Source organism: Microcebus murinus, chromosome 16 (genome assembly GCF_040939455.1).
Source record: "Microcebus murinus isolate Inina chromosome 16, M.murinus_Inina_mat1.0, whole genome shotgun sequence".
Lineage (NCBI taxonomy): Eukaryota > Metazoa > Chordata > Mammalia > Primates > Cheirogaleidae > Microcebus > Microcebus murinus.
In genome coordinates, this window is record NC_134119.1 from 32058092 (window position 1) to 32073935 (window position 15844).

A 15844-nucleotide genomic window follows, 5' to 3' on the forward strand; every position below is an offset into this window, starting at 1 on the left:
GGGCTGCAGGGGGTCGGCTTCCTGTGAATGTTGAATGTCACAATATGGAGGGGTCACTTGACCAGCCTTTAAAAAAAGAAAGAATATGGAGGGGCTCTTAACTGGCTTAAGTTTATGTGATTTGCTTCTGCTTCAGCCAAATCATTCCTTTATTCTATGATCCCAGGTCTGGTTTTCTTCATGCATGACCTCCCCAGGGAGCCCTCAGAGAGATGGGGATAGAGGAGGGAGAAAAGAGTATCCAGGTGCTGGAGAGGCGTGCGTTTGGCTCTTGGCTTCTCTTTTTGACCAGATCTCTGCCACTGCTCATCTGTAAGACTTGGCCAGTGCTTCCCTTTCTCTGAGGCTTGCTTTCCCTGGTGTATAAAGAGGGTCGAACTAGAAGACCCCAGAGGGCATTTTGTGGTCCCCCTCTGAGTCTGCCTGCTCTCTGTAACTGGGGGTGTGGGTGTTTTTGTGTGTGTATCAGACTCCCTGTGACTCAGTTTCTCTCTCTGAGCTCCTCAGTCTTCCCAAATCTCTCACTGCCTTGTCCCTGCCCTGGTCAGTCTCTGAATCCCAGCCTCCCTGTCTCTCAGTGGAGTATCTCTCTCTGCCTTTGTGATCCCCTGACAATAGGAGGTAAAAATAGCCCAGGGGCTGTGCTGGTGGAGATAAAAGGGAATTTGCCTTTTGTGTCCTGTGGCCAGGCTGGGGGGGCTGTGACACGTGGAGATTGCTGACATAGCTCTCCTCCACTGACCTTGACCATGGCAATAAAAGGGGTAGCACAGCTCCCTGCCCTCACCGTGGTGCTGAGGTGGGTAATCAGGGCTGGGGTTGGAGCTGAAGGGAGGGCAGGAGGGGGGTGAGTGAGAGTGCCAGTGGGTGGGCATGAGTCTCCCGTACCTGTAGGAGAGGATGCTCTGGGGTTCGAGGGTGTGCGTGTGTGCTGGGCGCTCACCAAGGGCAGCTGAGGTGGGGAGTCCAGGGGAGTTACCTAGTATCTGGTCTTGTGGGTTGGAGGATCATGCCCCAGTTTTGATCCCCTGGCCCCTCAGCTCCCTCATCACTGCCATCTTCCAGTGCCTGCTGCCTTGGGCAACCTTGAACCTCCAAGACTTCCAGCCCCTCCTCTTCCACCTCTCACTGCCACCACCATGATGGATGTGAGTGAACTTGGGGAGTCTGCCTGCTACCTCCGCCAGGGCTACCAGGAGCTGATGAAGGTGCACACTGTCCCGTGGGATGGTAAGTGAGGACAGAAGGGGAGGGGCACAGCCTCAGAAGCCCTTTTGGGCGTAGACCAGGAGTGGGGAGGGGTGACACTCAGCTCAGGACTGAAGGGGCATTCTGGCCTTACAGCTTTAGCCATGGACTGGAGGCTCAAATCCCAGGGACCCTGTGTATATCACTGTGGTTCTGTGAGCAAACCTTGGTTTGTTCCTCTGTTAAATGGGATAATACCACCTGCCTCCTGGATCTGCAGCCTGTGAGGACTCAGGCTGGAGCCGAGGCCTCTGAGATGAGACCGATCAGCATGTGTGCAGGCTGCCTCCACGTGTCCACAGGACCTGTGCTGGAGTTATTTTTAGTGCTTTCCACAGAACCAAAGCCACTGTTTATTAGGGACAGGAACAAAGGCTGTACTATTTATGACCTGGTCTGCTCATAGGACAATAATGACAATAGGCAGTGTGTATCAAATGCTTATTATGTGCCAGGCCCAGAGCAGATGACTTTCCATGCATCAGCTCACCAGCTTGGGGAGGTGGGGCCCAGGGTCAGACCTAGATTCATAGATGTGCAGCCCTCTGCAGTTGCACAGGGCACCACGCTTAGAAGGGCGTTGCACTTGATTTAATGCTCTACTATTGCCACTTTGAAATTTTTTTTTTTGAGACAGAGTCTTGCTTTGTTGCTCAAGCTAGAGTGAGTGCCGTGGCATCAGCCTAGCTCACAGCAACCTCAAACTCCTGGGCTCAAGCAATCCTGCTGCCTCAGCCTCCCAAGTAGCCGGGACTACAGTCATGTGCCACCATGCCCGGCTAATTTTTTCTATATATATTAGTTGGCCAATTAATTTCTTTCTAGTTATAGTAGAGACAGGGTCTCATTCTTGCTCAAGCTGGTTTCGAACTCCTGACCTTGAGCAATCCGCCCGCCTTGGCCTCCTAGAGTGCTAGGATTACAGGCGTGAGCCACTGCGCCCGGCCCACTTTGAAATTTTTAATACATTTTTAAAATAAGGGTACCCACGTTATCATTTTGTACTGAGGCCTGCAAGTTATGTAGATGGTCCTAATGAGGCACTTGGCAGAGCAGCGAACAGAACCTGGTGGTCTGCAGCTGAGGCCATGCTTTTAACCACCATGGGATCTGGACTCTGGCCTCAGCTGGCCAGGCGGGAAAGAGCACAGGACAAAAAGTTAGGAGGCCTGGGTTTGGGTCTTTAGTGAAATAGGGGAAGTGGGACCTCCCCAAGAGTTATGTGCCTGATTGACATTGAGGGGCTGCTCCATGTGGAACCTCAGGAGATCCCCATAATGCTTTGCATGTGAGGGAACAGGCCCAGAGAGAATGAAGGATTTTCCTGAGGCCACAGGGCAAATATGGCTAAAGCAGGGATCTGAACCCAAGTGTGTAACCCAGACCATTACTCCATTCAGGGAGTCGTTTGAGATCTCTAGGGACCCTCCCTCCTCTGCCCTTCCAGAAGGCTGAGTTTAGAGGGTTTGTCACTGGGACTCCCGTGTCCTGGCAGAGGGCCTTACGAAGGGCACAGCTCTATGGAGAGGGCTTGGGAAGCCCAGCTATCCAGATCCCTGGAGGTGCCTATGCCCCTTTCAAAGTCCAGTGCTCTCTCTGCAAACCAGGGAAGAAGCGAGTCTGGGTGCCCGATGAACAGGATGCCTACGTGGAGGCCGAGGTCAAGTCAGAGGCTATCGGGGGCAAAGTCACCGTGGAGACCAAAGACCAGAAGGTTCAGCTCCCCCTTTCCTGGGATTAGCTCCTCTGTCCCTGGGGGCTCCTGTCCTGCAGGATCTGTACCCTGGACAAAGGGGTCTGGGAGTGTGTGAATCGGGGTGAGAGTGAGGTTGGGAGGTTCCTCCCTGTTTCCTCCGTGACCCAGCTTCCCTGGTAGGTGCTGACGGTGCGCGAAAGTGAGGTGCAGCCCATGAACCCGCCCCGCTTCGACTTACTGGAGGACATGGCCATGATGACGCACCTCAACGAGGCAGCCGTGCTGCACAACCTGCGCCAGCGTTATGCTCGCTGGATGATCTACGTGAGCCGCCCGGCTGGGCAGCCCCGGGCTGTGCAGCGTGGGGTCAGGGCTAGAGAGCTGGGGGCGGGCCCATGGTGTGGGGGCAGGAGACCAGCGTGGGGCTGGTCATATGGTCTTTGGACCCTGGAGGGCAACTGCAGGTCCAGGGCAAGAGGCTTGGCTATGGGGCTATGAGGTGGGGCCACCTGCTGGAGGCAGGAGTAAGGGGCGAGGCCAGGATGGCCACAGAGGTGTGGCGTGGCAAATCAAGGGGCTCCTCGAGGAATATCGCAGGGGTCACTGTTGTGAAGACTGGGGGCTGGGTATGGGTACTTGGGGGGCCCCAAATAAACCCAACCGATATACTCTATCCTCAGACCTACTCAGGCCTCTTCTGTGTCACCATCAACCCCTACAAATGGCTCCCGGTCTACACGGCCCCCGTGGTGGCTGCTTACAAGGGAAAGCGCCGCTCTGAGGCCCCACCCCACATATATTCGGTGGCGGATAATGCCTACAACGACATGCTGCGCAGTAAGGGCCATTGCGACTTCTCTCCCCAACCCGAGACCTCTATCCCGACTCCAGGGTGGCCTCTGTAAAGGACCCCTGTCCCTCCACTGATACTGCCCTCCTTGTGTCACTGCTGGACACTCAAGTGCAGCCATTCTGTCCACATGGGAGCCGGCCTTCCCATTTCTGGCCTTGGTTGGTGGGGGCTGCCCCAGGGCCATGGACACCCAAGGTGTTCCCTGTGTGGCCGGTCCCTCACTTGCTGTCTTCTCTATTCCCTCCCCTTTCCTCCAGACCGTGAGAACCAGTCCATGCTGATCACGTGAGTGAGGGGCTCCAGGGTGGGGTGGGAAACGCTGGCCACCTAGTGGGAAGAGGGTGGAACCAAAGTCTTTTCCCAGGGTTGAATCCAAAGTGCTTAGGGCAGGGCTTTTATTTACATCCTGGAGCCACTGTCCCAGCTGAAGCTGGATCAGGCCCCAATCGTAGGTAGATGGGTAGGGGGTAGGGACAGGATGCCTAAGCACCAGAGTGGTCACCAGCTCCGATACCTCCTTTCCCCTCGGGCGGGGAATCTCCCACTTTAATCCTTTGGGGGTTCTAAGTCTTTCCCCTTCCTCCTCCTCACATCTCTTTACATGTGAATCTTACCTCTGATCTTTTCTTTGCCTCCTTGGAAAATGGTAGAATTCTTACATGCCAGGTTTGTGTCCAGCCAAGTCAATATGGATGTTTGTGTATGAGAGAGAGAGAGAGAGAGAGAGAGAGAGAGAGAGTGAGTACATGTACACAGCCTGGTAGTGAAGAGCAAAGGCTTTTAATGCAGACAGACCTGGATTCAAGTTCTCACGTTTCTACTCCCCAATGTGTGTCCTTGGGTCTCTGAGCCTCACCAATAAAAACAGAACAACCCTACCTACCACACAGGGTTATAAGGAGTTGGTGAGTTGATATATGTGCCTGGCACACAGCAGGGACAGTCGCAGAACTTCTGAGCCCCATTTCATTGTCCATAAGTTGTGGTTTCTGGCGCTTAACTGAGCTGATGGAGGTGGAGTACTTGGTCAGCGCCTGGCACTTAGTGCTCAGCAAACAGTGGCATCATCACGTGTGTTATCTCACAGGGACAGTGCACACTGGCTTACTTTGTAAGCAACTCAAGACCTCTGAGGGTTGATTTCTTGTTCGAGGTCCTGAGTTGAGGGAAGGGGAGAAGGGGGGGACCCTGCTTGAGGGGTAGGGTTTTGGGGGCTGGGAGGAATAGGCCAGATGGGCATTGGTGACTCATGTTTGTGTCGTCCAAGCGGAGAGTCGGGGGCCGGTAAGACGGTTAACACCAAGCGGGTCATTCAGTACTTTGCCATCGTCGCTGCCCTGGGAGACGGGCCGGGCAAGAAGGCCGTAAGACTTGCCCACTCGGGCACTGCCCCCCACTGCTTCTCGCTGTTTTTCTTTTCTTTCTTTCCCTCCCACCCCTTTTTTTTTCTTTTTAAAAATTTTACTCCCCAGCCCTGCCTGAGCCTCCCACCCTGGTGGGGGACTCTGGCCTGAGCAAGGCTTGACCAGAAAGGCTGTGGCCACCTCTGACACTGTATAACTACTCTGTTCTGAGCCTTCCTGGATGTTTCTGTCTGTGACACGGAGGGGTGGGACCACATCACTACTCCTAAACGTTTTTGTGTAATTTTTGTCTTCCATCGTGACCTTCATGTTTGAAAGAGTATACCAGATAGGCCGCTTTTACTAAGAAGTGATTGTTTTCTTGGTTTTCATGCACCAAAGACACAGTTACCTGCTGCCAGTCAGAAGGAGCAGGCGTGTGTATACACAGGGACTGGCCAGAGCGGAGGGCACTGGAATTTTCAACAGCTGGGGCTGAGGGGGCAATTTTATGCCCTGTGATTCCTGTATGGTTTAGCAATGTCCGTAACAATGGGGGCCCAGGTTTTTTAATTTTGTTTTTGATTTTGAGGTACAACATTCCATTCCTAGCCCAAGGGCCAGCTGTTCAGAGCTCTGTGGCTACTCCCAAATGGGCTGCCTTTTCTTTCCAAGGCCTCCCCCAACACTGTCCTCAACCTGGTCCTGTTGAGCCTTGCTTTATTCTGGGGCATTTTTCTTTTCTTTTTTTCTTTTTCACTTTTTCTTTCCTTTTTGCGTTTTGCCTTTTCCCCCATTTGATTTTCTTGATTTTTGATTTTTATTTCAGTTTTGTTTTTTGTTGTTGTTGTGGTTGTTGTTTTTGTTTTGTTTTGTTTTTGCTGTTGACTTTTTGGTACTTTTTCCTCCCTCCCTTTCCCACCCTGTTTTCCAAACCCTTAAATGGTCTCTGGGGATGCTGCAGAAAGTTGGGTTGGTCCAGTGACAGGAAAAGATGGCAGGGAGAGGCCAGAGCTGGCAGGGACCCAGCTGGAAGGGCTGGGGGCAGGGGAGCACCTGGGCAGGTGGGTCCTGGGCAGTGGGTCAGGCAAGGGAGGTGGAGGGAAAGGCTGCTTACAGGTGCTGTAGATACAGGAATTTAAAAGCTTCATCAAGCTCCCTCCCCTTGGCCCCATAATTTGGCCAAACAGACCAGAGAGAGCCCTGCAGAAAAGCAGTGAACAGCAGTGTGTGGAGAGAAGCCTTCTGTCCAGTGGAGGCTCCTGCCTCCCTCTACCCAATGTCCCTGGGGGTATTTTTAAGTCTTAGGCCCTCTGGAGGCAAATGAATGATCACAGAGTCCTTGGTGGCATGTCTGTTCTTTCCAGAATCCATTCCTTCCTTTCTCTCCCTTGTAGGCTAGGAGGGAGGCTCTGCCCAATTTAAGTCCCTCTAGGTGAGTCACAGGAGAGCTGTAGGTGTCACGGGGGGCAGGACATGGGGCTCGTGCCTCCCTGCTGCTGCCACCTTACTGGGTGGAGTCTCAGTTTCCTTATTTGCAAATTAGAGCTAATAATATGCACCCAGCAGGGCCATTTTGCATACTAGTAGGTGTACAATTGTACAGTGAAGACACACCTAACCATATGACAAAGGAGAAGTGTGTAAGAGGCTACCAGCGAGGGCGGTTAGGGCAGGAAGGCTCAGAGCGGGAAGGGTCTCTTCCAGCTTCAGGGCATCAGCAAGGCCTTCCTAGAGGAGTGGGCACTTGAGCTGGGCTCTGAGAGGAGTAGATTTTAATTTGGAGGCCCCTGGAGCTTGGAGCAAGGGCCCATGGCATGGAGTGTGGGAAATGAAGGGATACCAGAGAGGCCAGAGACAGGGTTGGCGGAGAGGAAGGGCTTCAAGTAGGAGACCCCAGGTGCCACCCCTGCCTCAAGACCCTGGCTAGGGCCGTGCTCACTCCCACTTTCTGGCAGTTTTCCTTCTAACAGCTCTAGGAGGCTCAGGCCATGGGCACTAGGGTGGGGGCTACACTCTGGGTGACTAACGTTCACTGTCCTGCTAACCTCTGCCCTCCTGTCCCCCCAACCTGGTGAGACTTCACACCCTCTAATGTGTCTGCCTTCTCCCCACAGCAATTTCTGGCAACAAAGACTGGGGTAAGTGCGGGGACCATGCAAATGGGGCAGCAACAATTATGAGGTCCTGGGGACACCCCCCTTTCCCTGTAAACAAGAGGGGCCATGGACTGCTCTGCTCACAGTCAGTGGGCACCATGCCTGACAGACCCTTCACCCCCTGCCACCACTAGGGCACCCTCGAGGATCAACTCATTGAGGCCAACCCCGCCATGGAGGCTTTTGGAAATGCCAAGACCTTGAGGAACGACAACTCCTCCCGTTTTGTGAGTGGCCACAGTGGGACTGGGTGGCTGGGGCTGGAGCAGGGTCACCAGCAGGGAGGGCACAAGGTGGTGGGAGCCGTCAGCAGGGAGGGCAGTGCTGGCCAAGGCTCCCAGCTGAGGGCTGCCCCCTGTCCTCAGGGCAAGTTCATCCGCATTCACTTTGGTCCCTCTGGGAAGCTGGCATCTGCGGACATTGACAGCTGTGAGTCTGGGAGTGGGCGAGGGAGGTGGGGAGGGACCGAGGCTGGGCCAAAGCCCTTCCACTCTGACCCAGTATCTGTCATCAAATCCTCTGGGCTCCCCGCCTGCTCTGGGCATTTCTCCCCCTCCCCTGATTACTGCCCAGCTCAGGCCACTTCACCTCTCACCAGACGTCACACCAGCCTCTGTGTGGTCTCCCAGCCTCCTCTCGCCTCCTCTCCCCTACTTGGTCTTCTTCAAGCCATGCTTTCTCTGACTGTATCCTGTCCTTGCTGAAAAACCTTCTCTAGATCCTGTCACCTGAAGGTGGAGAACCAAACCCTTATTTGGCCAGTCAGGCTCCTTGTGATCAGACCCGAGGCCCCAGTCTTCTCTCTGGCCTGTGGTGGGGAAGGCCTGGCCCACACCCCTCCTGCCCCACACCCCCCTGCCCCAGCCTCTGGCCGAAGCAGAGTGCTGCACCTTTTCAGGCCCCTGCTGGGAAGCTCCCTGACACCTGTCATCGGCCTGCGGCACAGAGGGCCCCTGTGCTGATCACGCCCCGACTTGGGATGCACAGCTAGATCCTGATGGGTCAGCACAGCCGTGTGGTCCTGGGGAAAGGATACGTCTTAATTCACACCCCAACCCGCACACGTGTGGAGGCTCGGCCACACGCGCACACGCAGACTCACACACACACCAAAACCTACGTGCATAAACACCCATGTCCACACCCCACACACGAGGACGCCCACTGAGGTACAGACAGACCCACGGCCCACATGGTGACACAGGCACCAACGGAGAGACACCCTCCTAGCACACGCTGGCACATGTGTAGACACGGCACCCCTGCACGCCCCCCACCCCTCACCGCCACCTCCCCCTGCCTCCTGTAGGAGCGTCCACTCTGGGGGTGCAGGAGGTGATAGGCTGGTGTCGCCCCTTCTTCCAGATCTTCTGGAGAAGTCACGGGTGATCTTCCAGCTGCCCGGTGAGCGCGGCTACCACGTCTACTACCAGATCCTGTCAGGGAAGAAGCCAGAGCTGCAGGGTAAAGGCCAGGGGTGTAGGGGGTGGGAGTCAGACCCCAACGAGACTGCCTGGTGGTTGTGGTACCCCTTCTTTCCTGTCCCTGACTCCCCCCGGGACTCATGGTTATTGCTGAGCTCTCTCCTTTCTGTGCAGAGAACCAGCCTCTTACCTCCGCTGCCGGGCCAAGGTTGTAGAGTTTCTCACAGAAACCTGAACCCCTCCTGCTGTTTTGAGACTAGAGAGGCCCCAGCCAGCACCAAAGGGGGACGAATACTGTCTGGGCCCAGTTCCCCTCCCTTGCAAGCCCCTTGAGGGCTGAGCCTGGTCCTCCCTGAGCCCCAGCACCTGAGGTCTGGGCCATAGGGACAAAACATGGGGACAGCGGCTCATTCCTCAGAGAACCATAAAGAAAGAGAAGCTGCTGACGGCAGGTGGGGGTGAGAAATGCAGGCTCCAGAGGAGTCCTGGGAGGGCCCTAGACTCCTCCTGGGTGGGGGACCCCAGGACCACCATGCTGGGATGGGAGAGGGAGAACAGCTGGGTGAGCACAGCCTGACCCACCCTCTCTCCCCAGACATGCTGCTTCTGTCTATGAACCCCTATGACTACCACTTCTGCAGCCAGGGCGTCATCACCGTGGATAACATGGACGATGGGGAGGAGCTCATCGCCACTGATGTACGGGCTGTGCCGGCTGTGCCGGCGGGGAGCTGAGCGGGGCCTGTGGTGTGAGGGGTGGTTGTGCCCTCAGCTGCATGAATGGTCCAGGGGCAGTGCCTGGCTGGAGGAGCCCAGGCTTCTCTAAGCCCACCGTCCTGTCCCCCCACCTTCTAGCATGCCATGGACATCCTGGGCTTCAGCGTGGATGAGAAGTGCGCCTGCTATAAGATCGTGGGCGCCCTCCTGCACTTCGGCAATATGAAGTTCAAGCAGAAGCAGCGGGAGGAACAGGCTGAGGCTGATGGCACGGAGAGTGAGGGGCCCTTGTTTGACCCAGCCTTCATCTTGACCCTGATTTCCACGTCCTGTCCCTGATTGTTAACCCTAACTCTTGTCCACAACTTTTGACCTCAGTCTTACATGACCCCAACTCCTCAACTCCAGACCCTCTTCCTCTTGCACCTATTACAGTTTGCTGGCCTTGAACTTGACCCCACTCGACCTCCCTCTCCCAGCCCCAGGCTGAGGCAGCAGAGCCCCCAAGTGGCCATTATTGTCCTCCTCCTTTATCCTCCCATGTGCCCTGCCAGGTGCTGACAAGGCTGCCTATCTGATGGGGGTCAGCAGTGGCGATCTCCTCAAAGGCCTTTTGCACCCCCGGGTGCGTGTGGGGAATGAGTATGTGACCAAGGGCCAGAGTGTGGAGCAGGTGAGCTGCCTGCGGGCCAGGGCATACCCAGGGACAGTGGGCAGGGTCCCCCCTTGCCAGGTCCCAGCCCAGCCTCCCTATGCCTCCAGGTGGTGTTTGCTGTGGGGGCTCTGGCCAAGGCCACCTATGACCGGCTGTTCAGGTGGCTGGTGTCTCGGATCAACCAGACCCTGGACACAAAGCTGCCCCGGCAGTTCTTCATCGGGGTGCTGGACATCGCTGGTTTTGAGATCTTTGAGGTGAGAGCAGGCCCACGACCTCGGGATCTGTTCTCTCCAAGGTGGAGGGCCCCGGCCTATGCGGGGCAGGAACCCTGGGCTTCTGCCTGGAGGCGGGGGGTGGGGAGGGTGGGGTGGCGAACTTGTGCACACCCCTGCTCCTCTGTGGGCCTCCCTTTCCCCATCTGCAAGGAGCCTGCTGAGCCAGGCACCTCCCTCTTGCAGTTTAACAGCTTTGAACAGCTGTGTATCAACTTCACCAATGAGAAGCTGCAGCAGTTCTTCAACCAGCACATGTTTGTGCTGGAGCAGGAGGAGTACAAGCGGGAGGGCATCGACTGGGTCTTCATCGACTTCGGCCTTGACCTGCAGCCCTGCATCGACCTCATCGAGAAGGTGGGGCTCAGGCAAGGTCATTGCGAGCAGGGGAGGGTGTGTGTAGTGATGCTTGCGTGTGAGCAGGCCTGTGCAAGTGGGTGTGTAAGTTTGCGATTGTGCACTGGTGTGTGTGTGTAGTTGTGACAGTGTGTGTGATCTATGTACATGTGTATGAAAGGGAACGTGTGCATCTGAATAGGTATGTTGGAGTTGAATGTGAACGAGTGTTGGTGAGTGTGTGTGAACAACGTGAGTGTGCATCACAGCACAGTCGACAAGAGCCCTCCTGGGTGCACACAGTTTTGCAGTTCAGCAAGGCCCTGTTTGCAGCCACGGTTTCCTTGGATCCTCAGAACTGCCTGGGGAGCAGGGCAAAGGGTTTTATCATTTGTTTTTTGGATTGTGAAACACTACATATATTTACCCATTGTACAAAGAATGGAAAAAAGACAATTTGAAAAATTGGAAGTTAAGGGGAAAAAAATGTTTTCCCCAATCCTACCACAGCCAATATCGTGGCACTTGGGTTAATTTCTTCCCAATCTTTTATCCTGGGCATCCATTTTCTTTTATTGACAGACTCATTTCACATCCTACGTTTTCTCTGAAAATGTGTTTCGAATGTTGTTCAAGGCGGTAAGAATCGTTCATACAGCAGACAATTTTCATACAATGCATTTCTGCAATCCCCTACTGTTGGCCAGTTGGTGGTTGAGTTTTTTGCTGTTATATCAGCACCGAAGGTCTCATTTTCCCATTTTGCAAGTTGGGAAATTGAGGCTTAGGGAAGTGTGAAGGTTCCACACCTAGTCAGTGAGGAAGCCAAAATGTGAACTTAGTGGCCTTTTTTTTTAAAAACTTATGTATGGGTGAGCTGTAGATGTGGCCAGGATGAGGGTGAGTACAGAGACGCCAGTTTGAGTTTGCATACTTCTTTAAAAAAATCAGCATAATCATCCTTTAAGGGTTTGCACACTTCTTAGAAGCAAAGAGGATGACTCAGTGTTGCAAGTCGTGCAGAAGGGGGTTGGAAGCCAAGCCATAAACTTTTCTTTCTCCCTATAAAGACAGGGTGCCTGGGAGTGGGTCTGGTCTCTGACTGTCCAGAGAGATCTGGGAAGGCTCCCAGAGAGAGGTGGTCTGGGAACAGGGGTGCAGCTCCGCCAGGTTGGGCTGGCTTGATGGAGGCTCTTCAAGCTTGTCTCCTGTCCCCAGCCGTTGGGCATCCTGTCCATCCTGGAGGAGGAGTGCATGTTCCCCAAGGCCTCAGATGCAAGCTTCCGGGCCAAACTCTATGACAACCATGCAGGGAAGTCGCCCAATTTCCAGCAGCCTCGGCCTGACAAGAAGCGCAAGTACCAGGCCCACTTCGAGGTGGTCCACTATGCGGGCGTGGTAGGTACCTGTTGGAACCCCAGCACTCGACCCTTCTCTTCCCTCCCTCCTCCAGGTGTCCCCACCTTGGCTCAGCACCTGTCTCGTCTCTGCCAGGTGCCTTACAGCATCGTGGGCTGGCTGGAGAAAAACAAGGATCCCCTGAATGAGACAGTGGTCCCCATCTTCCAAAAGTCACAGAATAAGCTCTTGGCAACCCTCTATGAGAACTATGCAGGCTCCTGTTCTAGTAAGTATGGAGCAACAAGATCGCCAATTTGGTAAGGACCCAGGAAAACATTCCCTGGAGTGACTGAGTGCCTTGTCTTTACTAGCTGAGCCCCCTAAGACTGGGGTAAAAGAGAAGCGTAAGAAGGCAGCGTCGTTCCAGACGGTGTCCCAGCTGCACAAGGTGAGACCCTGTCTGTGCCCCATTTGGACCCATTGGGCCCCTAGCCCTGTCCTTCACCCCCTGCCCTGTCCCCTGGGCGGGCGGCTGTTAAGACTTGCAGTGATGTTTAACTCCTCTCCACGTGAACATCACAGCAAGTCTGTGCTGCTTCCCGTCCTCAGCTGCCTGGGCAGGGTTTGGGGAGATGGGGTGGGAGCCCCAGGCCCCTGGGAGGGGTGGGCATTTGGTGGGGGAATGAAGACTTTGGTGGTGGTGATGGGAGAGGGCAGAGGGTCACATGGAGCAAGGGTGACAGAACAAAAGTGGGGGGCATACCCAGCACTGCTCCCCAGGCCTAACGGTCCTGACCCACTGCGGCATCCAAGCCTGGTTCTCTGCCCCTGTGCCTTCTCCCCACTCTTCCCCACTCCTAGGAGAACCTCAACAAGCTGATGACCAACCTGCGGGCCACACAGCCCCACTTTGTCCGTTGCATTGTCCCCAACGAGAACAAGACCCCAGGTAGTCACCCAGGGCTGGCCTGGTAGAAGAGGGGGACAGGGAGAGGCCAGGGCGTGGGTCTTCTCCCTTTACCCCGCAGGGTCTGCACAGCCTTAAAGTAGGCCCCGGGTCTGGACTGTGTTCTTTCTCTGGGGCCTAAAGTTGTGTCCATTGACCTCTGACTTTCCCCTTTAACCCCCTCCGTGTCTAGGTGTCATGGATGCCTTCTTGGTGCTGCACCAGCTCCGCTGCAATGGGGTCCTGGAGGGGATCCGGATCTGCCGCCAGGGATTCCCCAACAGGCTGCTCTATGCGGACTTCCGGCAGCGGTGGGTGGCTCCTGCCCCTCCCTTCACTCCAGGGGGAGCAGCAGCCTGAGGCTGGGAAGGACACACACTTCAGAGCCGGACAGACCAGTCCCGAGGGGGAGGCAGGGGCCTGGGCAGGCATCCCAGGGAGAGATGGCGGTGGCTGACCCGGGAGGGGGACTGGGGTAAACACTGGAGGTGAAGCCATCAGGCGTCACCATGCATTGGATACAGGATAAGAAAGAAAGAGACAAGGGTGAGTCCAGGCTTGGGGTTGAGCAGCTGGGGAGTTGGTGCTAATTTACTGAGCTACAAAGACAGGGTTTTGATTTTGGGGGGGTGGTGAAGAGAGAGTGGTTGGAGTTCTGCTTTGTGCCTGTCAAGTCTGAAATGTTTCCAGCAGATATCCTAGAAGAGAACTGGAGGAGATTGGATTTATTATCTGGCAGGTCGGATGTAGATGTGGAGCTGAATGAGAATTCACGGGCTAGGTTTCATGTAACGCCTGACACGTAGCAAGCGCCGGGCAGTGTCAGCTCCCCCTCTCCCCCTGATTCTGTCAGGCTGCAAGGGCAACATAGTTCCTTTCCCTTCCAGAAGTAACTGTAGCCATCCACACTATGCTTTGTAAATGGACATCCCTACAAATACTGTGCACAGGGACACAAACACATGGTGCTATTTGTTTTTTAATGTAACAGTCTGTCTTGGAGATTGTCCTTATCAACGGCCATCTGTGTTTTATGGCTGTGAAGCATCTCATAGTCTAGTGAACCACGTTTGGTTAATGGGTCCCCCTAGTGTGCGGCCTTTCGTGTTTCCAAGGTTTTGCCTTCACGGTGTGGCCACAGCCCATCTGATCACGTGGCCCTGTGCATGGCACGTGCTGGGGACACTTGCTCTTTATTACAGTTTGTTTATGGTATAACATGCCCCCTTCTTTACATTTTTTGCCCTAAAAATTATAAAAGTAGTAGTGCATGCCTTTTATAAAAACTACAGCCTCTTAAAAACTTAGCGAGTACATTTAAATGACCCCCTCCGCAAGGTTGTTGAGCAGAATGTGCCCAATCCACCAATGTGATGCTGCCTCCTCGGCCCCTTGTTCAGTGTGCCCCCCTGGAACCTCTGCTCCAGCCTTAGAGAGGCCCAGGAATGGTCTCCCTGCCACTCCCCCACCGGCCTCCTCAGTTGGCCTCCCTGTTCTCCGTGGCCAGCGTCCCCCACCCCAGCCCTCTCACCAGCCCTCCCCTGCCGTCCCAGATACCGCATCCTGAACCCCAGCGCCATCCCAGATGATACCTTCATGGACAGCAGGAAGGCCACAGAGAAGCTGCTGGGCTCACTGGACTTCGATGCCACCCAGTACCAGTTTGGCCACACCAAGGTCGGGGTACCCTGGAATTAGAGCTGACCTTGGTTGGGGGCATCGCACTGGGCAGGGTTCATGCCAATGGTTGGGGGTTACACTTGGTTGTTCCCCTGGCCCCCAGGTGTTCTTCAAGGCTGGGCTTGTAGGTGTCCTGGAGGAGCTCCGTGACCAGCGTCTGGCGAAGGTGCTGACGCTACTGCAGGCCCGGAGCCGGGGCCGCCTCATGCGCCTTGAGTACCAGCACCTGCTGGGAGGCAGGTGGGTGCAGGAAGGGCCAGGGTGGAGGTGTGGCCACTGTCCCTCGGCTCACAGGACCAGGCTCTCCAAATCCTGCCCTGCTGCCCTGAGGTCAGATTATCCCCTACGGCTGGTTGGGGTAAGAGTACCTGTCTCTTCGCTCCTGGAGTGGTAATGAGGCAACAGCATCTTCCAAGACTCTAAAGTGCCAGGCCCCAGGCAAGATGCTTCATTCACACTATCTTGGTTAAAATATGCAAGAGTCCTGAGAGGTAGGTGGTTATCTGTACTCAGCAGAGGGGGGGCTGAGTCAGATCCAGTGACAGCTGGCGCGTGCCCGCTGGCCTGTGAGCCCAGGCCGACTGACCACAGAGCCTGGTGGCTTAGCAGTTCCTGCGGTCTTCGACACTTGTAGAGGCCACCAGGACATTCAGGCTCAGGAGTCCTGCCCTGGAAGCAGAACTGTGGGCTCCTGGGCCTCTCCCTCAATCTCACCTATAAAGCAGAGGCATTAGGACCTGCTCCCAAGGGCTGTTGGGAAGACTGTGAGAGCTAACCTGCCCCAGGTGCACATTGGGGCCATACCTGCAGGGGGCAGCACTGAGCCTGCTCACAGCCCAGGGCTGCCCCTCCCCAGGGATGCCCTGTTCACCATCCAGTGGAATATCCGCGCCTTCAATGCTGTCAAGAACTGGTCGTGGATGAAGCTCTTTTTTAAGATGAAGCCACTGTTGCGCTCAGCGCAGGCCGAGGAGGAGCTGGCGGCTCTGCGGGCAGAGCTGCGGGGGCTGCGAGGGGCGCTGGCTGCTGCCGAGGCCAAGCGCCAGGAGCTAGAGGAGACACAAGTCAGCGTCACCCAGGAGAAGAATGACCTGGCCCTGCAGCTGCAGGCAGTGAGTCAGGGGCAGTGAGGGGTTCCCCTTGGTGACCTGGTGCCCCCAGCACCCCAATA

The 15844-nt window shown here is 55.4% G+C and overlaps 1 protein-coding gene across 1 annotated transcript; it reads left to right on the forward strand.

Annotated features, from left to right (window-relative positions):
- The first annotated feature begins 3137 nt into the window (after positions 1–3137).
- Positions 3138–15840, forward strand: LOC105865852 (myosin-7B). The gene is made up of 20 exons (XM_076011055.1): positions 3138–3268; positions 3625–3781; positions 4055–4082; positions 5065–5161; positions 7434–7526; positions 7665–7728; positions 8665–8763; positions 9319–9422; positions 9579–9717; positions 9995–10113; positions 10203–10352; positions 10557–10727; positions 11925–12104; positions 12201–12344; positions 12451–12495; positions 12909–12996; positions 13187–13304; positions 14547–14670; positions 14777–14913; positions 15530–15840. Exons 1-20 carry the CDS (start codon positions 3158–3160, stop codon positions 15801–15803), a joined length of 2442 nt encoding a protein of 813 aa, XP_075867170.1. The 5' UTR covers positions 3138–3157; the 3' UTR covers positions 15804–15840.
- Positions 15841–15844: the final 4 nt, after the last annotated feature.